At 49.4% G+C, this 6,793-nt stretch overlaps 1 protein-coding gene across 3 annotated transcripts in view; it reads left to right on the top strand.

Annotated features, from left to right (window-relative positions):
• The first annotated feature begins 1,079 nt into the window (after window positions 1-1,079).
• Window positions 1,080-6,793, top strand: part of LOC122380104 (peptidylglycine alpha-hydroxylating monooxygenase-like) — a 31,570-nt gene continuing 25,856 nt past the window's right edge. For 2 of the 3 annotated variants that reach the window (XM_043362942.1, XM_043362926.1), the window contains exons 1-4: window positions 1,080-1,192; window positions 3,432-3,489; window positions 4,878-5,035; window positions 6,175-6,307. In XM_043362942.1, the coding sequence (XP_043218877.1) occupies window positions 1,088-1,192; window positions 3,432-3,489; window positions 4,878-5,035; window positions 6,175-6,307 (454 nt within the window). In that variant the 5' untranslated portion in view covers window positions 1,080-1,087. The remainder of the gene's footprint in view (window positions 1,193-3,431; window positions 3,490-4,877; window positions 5,036-6,174; window positions 6,308-6,793) is intronic. The other variant, XM_043362934.1, reaches the window with a different exon arrangement.

Here is a 6,793-nt window from a genome sequence, read left to right as displayed (position 1 = left end):
CATTGGTCCCACCCGCTGACTCGTCTTCCTTTCCCAACGCTCGTCATAACTTCCAGAACGCATCGAGCGACGAGCATCAAATCGCGTGGCTTAGGTGAGACTGCACTTACAAAAAATAAAAATAAACACATCACGGATTGAGCTGCCGCCTGTCGAATTAGTATTGGTGCCGGTTAAGGTACGGACAATTTGTTTGTGACTACTGTCTTCTAACTCGGGATATTTACCCACAGTAGGAGCTTAAAACTGTTTATAAATGTGTGCGGCGCTAATGTATTTACATGTCAGCGCTTCTATGTTTCCAACGGTTGCTAGTCTGACGATACAAGTCTAGAGTGTTTCACTTCGAATAAAGCAAGCCAGTAATTGCCAATTTTAGATAATTTGAAAGCTGAAACCATATCATGCCTAGGTAAGTGCCAGTGCCCTCCCCATATGATGAAATTCAGAGAAAGCTGACCTTCATCAAATACAGACTCCATGTTTGCGCTTCCGAGAGACTTGGACTTCACCTGTGCCCTACAGTTATCGATAATTGATAAAACCGAAATTCTGCCAATACTAGTTTGATCTACCAAATATCAATTCGGTATTGGTATGGTATTCATGTAGGTATGCAAGTACTATAAAGATTTATCTTATCGACTGCACTGAGAGCAGCAAAAAAAAAACAGTTAGAGACTTACAACTCTGATGGGCGTTCAACAGCAGGCATCGTGACACACAACAAGGAACCAAAAACAAAGGACTGAATTAAAACAAGGCGCCTTGGTCGAGTCGCGGCAGCTGCATGCCTAGGTTTCCCTGGCACTTGCCACTTGGATCTCAAATGTGTGGGAGTGGTCGAGCTCGGGTGGCCCGGCTGGCTGCCACCACACGGCACACACAGCCTGCTTTCGCCGGGAGTAACACTCCCAGGCGGGCTGTATGCCCCTGTGCGGTCGACAGGGCCCCACTTTAGCGTCTCGCTCTGTCTGTGTCGACAATGACGTCACGGCCTACCTGCGTCGGCGTGACGTCAGACCTAGCGGCGGCGGCGCGGGCGGGCGGCCGGTCCGGCGCGGCGCCCGGCTATTGATCTGCCAGCATGGCCGCGGCACGGACGCTACTGGTGGCGCTCCTGCCCTGCCTGGGCCTCGGCCTGGAGACGGCTCGGTTCCCGCTGCTCATGCCCAAGGTGGTGCCGCCCAAGGTAAGGATCTCACACCCGCGGTCCGTGCGGCGCCAGTGTGCTGCTCCCCGGACCGGCGCGGGACCGCGCAGCCTGACCGACCCGACGGGATCCTCTTGTGACCCAGCCGGTTCCGGTCGGCATTCTGGGGCAATTGTGACCGTTACATTAGTTTGTCTACCGCTACTGCCACCGTCCTTCCCGACATTTGGGCCGTCCAGGGCGCTGGAAGCTCCCCGTCCGGCGCCATATGTCCCAGTTGCATCAGCGCGGTGCAGCCACAGGTGGCGCCCGATTTAGGCCGCTCAATGGTCAATAACGGCGCCGCAGCCAGACTGCGAACGGGCCAGCCGGAAGGGCGCAATATGCTCGGTATTTGAGAGGCATCAAACAGGATAATGTTCCACGGGGGATTGGCTTAATTTTGAGTTAGTCGAAAAGGTACGTGGACCTTGAACCCCTTCCATGAAGTTAGTTCAACTTCACCTGAGCCTGAGCAATTAAGCCGTCGCTTAGAAAGCTGTGTTCCACTTCATTCCATGTTGGATTTATTTCATTGCTGAACCATCTGATGTGTATACAATACATCTTCCTTCATTTTTACCATTTCATTTGGCTGATAAAAGCAAACAAATCCGGTAAAATGGTCACCTTTAATTACAAGTTACAACGGATTATATATATAGACAAAATTGCAGATCTGGATCGAAGCGCCTTACCATTTATTTATGCATAGTTGTGCTGCTGGCAGTATAACCTTCATTCTGTCTTGCCCCATATCTACATCCAGCATCGTAATGATTCGTCCGAGGCTGCTATTGGATCGATTGGATCAACCGATAACTACGGCAGTACGCCGTGATTGCATAAGTCCAATAACTGCCGCGCCATGATAGCTGGTGTTGCGCACCTTCTGTGGCGCTAATCCGGATGGAACAGGGTAGCAGCAAAAATATCCAACCAGAAATTTGTGTTTTCATGTTTTGATAAGAAAATGAAATACCGCAAGCTATCTTGCTTTTATAATTAAATTAAGACAACCTGAAAGGTTCCTAAGTAACTAAAATTTCGCGTTCATGCTTACTGGCATCGTTATGAAGCATCTAAGGTTACCTTCTTTTTTATCTAGCCGCAGCATCCTTCACTCTAGCCCCAGACTGTACCGCCCTGAACCATCGTGGCTCACTGTACTTCCCTTTATGTATGTCAGTGAGAGTGGTATGGTGCATCTACGGCGGGCAGGACCTTAGTCACGACCGACTGCATCGTGTCGGCTCCGCGGACTCCAACCGGTTCCCAAGATCGCATATTGGCGGTCCAGTGCAGCCGCACGACCCCACCGGAAAAGTCCTCACCCACGTGATATTCGAAAATATTCAGGGGAGTTTTAAAATAAGAAAACGGAGTTGTTTATTACCTTGGAATTAACAATCGCATTGCTAGATAAAATGAAGCCAGCGCTTTTACTCCAAACGGTGTTATGAATACAAATGCAATGCAAATCCCTTCTGGCACAAGCCCATTTAAATCTCGACAATGCCGTCATTTATGTTGGTCATGCGGATACTGTACGACGGCAATGTTACGTGGTGGGACATAAAACAAGTGAGAGCGAGCCTATGCGCCGTCACCCCCTCCCCTCCCCAGTGGGTAGAGAGCTACGAACCGACTGAGGTCAGCATGGTCGGACGAAAGATGCAACTGTCACTGACCGATATCCAAGTCCACCGATATCCAAGTATGCACACGATGCACTCTGGGGAAACTAAAAGCCAGCGGTCACTGTCTGGGATGATTTGGGCACATATAGTTATACAATTCAAACGGCAAGCTCAAAATTTGAAAAATGTCCGTAGTTTTGAAGGATATGATGACCTTGTGGTTTGTATGCATGCGCGGTTTTGTGGGAATATAAAATACAATTTGACGTCAACGTAGAGTAAATGGAAATGTACATACTCATGCTGTTCGACCGCATAGGTAAAGGCCGAGTCCCACTATCGCAGTACAAAGGTAAGGTATAGCTTTGTGAAAAAGTAAGGCAAAGGTCTGATGCAACCCCCAAGCATGGTAAAATAAAGCGAAATATTTTTTTTCCGTTTGTGTCGTCACGGTCAGTAGTCACCATGCTGGACTGTCGTATTCTAAGGCATTTTGTGTGCGATAATAGACGTTTTGGTCATTGCGAGCAAACATGCATCGATGTGATTGTGTATCAATTTTGGTGTTTCATGTTGACAGTTGATGTCTTATGTTTCAGCCCGAAACGTACTTCTGCACCTCCGTGCGGCTGTTGGACGACAAGGATCAATACATTCGTAAGTTTATATTTATGCCAGATAAACATCAATCTCAAATAGCACAGGCTTTCTCAATATTTTTAACACTGTGTAATCCAAACACATGGAGAAGCGTGACATATAGGAAACATTATAGGGTCATATCAATTAATTACTAATCAATAATAATTGTAATCGTGCCAGGCGAATGGAAGCTAATTGTGATGTGCTCGGTGTGTGATTTGTGTAGCAAAAGAACTGTTTGAGGGCTTGGGTTAAAGTGTATGGCAACAGGCAAATATGCGCGAAACATCGCATATTTCCTATGTAGACAGAAATACCTACATTAGATGTAGAAGTCATTTTTTTCTGTAGCTGCCGAAAAATAAGACATCAAATGGCTCTATCGTTTTTCACGCATCAGCTTTTCAAAAGCCAATATCTCCCGGAAGAAAACGTAAGGAGAGTGGGCGACGATGGCGGTGACGCTTTTCCCAAAGTTTCTCTTCATCTCGCGTGTTCTGGATATCACGTGCGATGACGATGGCGGCCGCCCCAGCACAAATCTCACGATGAATTGAGAATTTCAGTCACCCGACTGGCAGCCAAACCGAACGGGACTTGTTTCAGAGCATTAGTGGCCGGGACCGGTGAGATGCGACCTGTAGGCTTCAGACAGTTTATCTGATAATTGTTGGACGGAACAACTGGGTCACTTTCATCAAAGTTAAGATGCCAGAGAACATTAAACCCTTGACAGGTTTTCGAATTCCTCCCTATTTAATCGCTGTGTAATGGGGCGTGTTGGAATCAAAAGAACTAGATTTCGCTGTACGAGTATTTGTAACGTGAGAACCGATAAACGGGAACATCGGTATTAGTGGTCTGATGAGTGACTATTAAAATATGGGTTCGAGCGGACGTACTACATTCGATTACATGTGTGTTAGGAGACCATAGACAGTAGATGCTAATAAGTTGCTACGGTTAAGCAACGAGAAAACACAGTTTTCATAGCTAATAGATACCAAAAATTATATTGTGTCTGGAGATGTTTTATTAGCCTTCTGTCAGCTCCAAGTATGTTCAGGCATCAATATCGATTAAGCAGAACAGTTTTTTTCAAAGCGTCAAACATAACAAATAACACGAGCTGTTCACCCCCCCCCCCCACCCCACCCCACCCCAAAAAAAAACATTGCGTAGGATAAAATAAAAACTGAAAATTCGGCTCGAAAATAGCATGAACAGAGGATAGCATTGCCTTGTGAATATCAATCAAAACACTGTTCGTCACTAGGACCTCACCCTAACCATCTTGTCCGTACCGACAGGGAGCTTCTAGCCCAATGCCACTCGCTCTGACCGTGTTGACCGTTCCTGCAGCGAGTTTCGACCTCAAGTGACCGTTTTCCCCGCGCCGACAGTGAGTTTCGAGCCCAATGCCACCCAGAACACGGCCCACCACATGCTGCTGTACGGCTGCGAACAGCCGGGCACTGATGACGCCGTCTGGAGCTGCGGCGACATGGCCATCAGCGACCCCAGCAAAAAGTCGGGCCCCATCTGCCGCGGCACGTCGCAGGTAAGTGCCCTCAACATCATCGGCGGTCCTTTAGTTACCTAGAAAAAAGTTAATTTTGTACTTTGTCAGTCACAAAATAAGTCGACAGAGAGATTATTGTGGATCGACACACACCCCATGTTTGAACATAGTGTAGCCCGCATGCACGGCGGTTACGTAGCCCGTAACCACGTCACGCGCTACGTCAAACGTCACCCTCATGTGGGCTCAGGGCTGTATACTGGTTGTGCAGTCCTCATAGACGGCGCACAGCTCAGTCCATTCCGACCTCCCTGTCCTATCCTCCGACTCTCTCCCACTCCCATCCCCTCCGACTCTCTCCCCCCTGTTCGCCACGGCGTCTGAGCGCCCCGTCACGCTACCCACACAATACACGTGAATAAGTACCCGATTTAGGCCGCCCGCCAGCGGTAACGGATCGCACACGCCGCTGAGGTTCGTTCCAGTCCTCTGGAAGAGGGGTCAACAGCACACAACCGTTTCCGCTCCGGTCCCAATCCGTCCTCAGTCTACTATGTGCCGGGCCCGATTAGTTCCCAATCAATTCTTCGTCTCTTTCTCGGTTCCAAAATAGCTCCCACTCTAAATTGGTTAGTCTCCGATTTCGGTCAGTTCCTGGTCCATTTCCCGATTCGATCCAGCCTAGGAGGGCAGTGGACACGGGGCAGGTGGGAACCGACACTATATCCACTGACCGCCGCGCTCCAGACCGGTTCGTCTGGTGTAGCGCTGACCCAGTCCGTGGCAGTAGGTACCGACCGCTGACCCAGTCAGTTCAGGCATAATCCAGCCGGTGCCAACAGACCGGACGGACCGGCAGACCGGCTAACGGGTCAGCTCCACCGCTCTGAGAGGACTCTGTTTCTACAGAATCGGTGACAAATCTTGTGTCGCGGCTAAATAATGAAAACAGGCAATCATATAGGTACTGGCGCTGCTTTTGGTTTAGCAATTATCTTGCTTTTGATGCCATGCTGTTTGTGACGGGACTGACTTCTAATCTGCCTTTTATCAGTGATCACTGGTGAATGGTGAGTGACTCGACCAAGTATTATCAGTAAACCTTTGTCAGCTGGAAATGACAAGCAGTTAGTGCCTTGACGATCACAGATCACTGACCAATGGCTATCCATCCGCAGATAATCTACGCCTGGGCCAAGAACGCGCCCAAGCTGGTGCTGCCAGACGGCGTGGCATTCCACGTCGGGAAGAGCACCAAACTCAAATACCTGACTCTGCAGGTTCACTACGCTGACGTATCGCCGTTCAAAGGTGAGGTCAGCGCGGAATCAGCGCGGGGTCAGCGCAGGTCAGCGCAGGTAGGTCTTGCAGGTCAGCGCAGGCGGGTCAGCGTCTCTGCTGGCCGCAGGGCTATCATGACGCACTAAAGTCACCTTGAGGATAGGAGCTAATGCGCATTACGGCAGTAGAGGTTATGAGAAGGACGAATACGGTAAGCGAGCTGCCATGGCGTGGGAGCGGAGCAGTAAATTGGAAGGTAGCGGAGGCTATAAACGAGCGGTGCAGCCCGGCATGGGAGCCGAGGACTGAATGGAACGGCAGCGCGGCGGTCAGCTGAGAATAGGCACCGGAGTGGGCTCAGCGTCCGGATGTAACGACTGCTGAGCATACAGACCGCCACACAGACACAAACACGTCCGAGCAAATAGCAGCGCGCGAGATCACACACCGAGACGTGTGAGGCATACAAATTAGGTGTGACTTTGTAAGGACTGAGGGAACATGGATATGTGAAAG

Source organism: Amphibalanus amphitrite, unplaced genomic scaffold, assembly GCF_019059575.1.
Source record: "Amphibalanus amphitrite isolate SeventyFive unplaced genomic scaffold, NRLGWU_Aamphi_draft 000009F_arrow, whole genome shotgun sequence".
Lineage (NCBI taxonomy): Eukaryota > Metazoa > Arthropoda > Thecostraca > Balanomorpha > Balanidae > Amphibalanus > Amphibalanus amphitrite.
The sequence above is the reverse complement of the archived record's forward strand: the minus strand, read 5'-3'. Positions and strand labels throughout refer to the sequence as shown.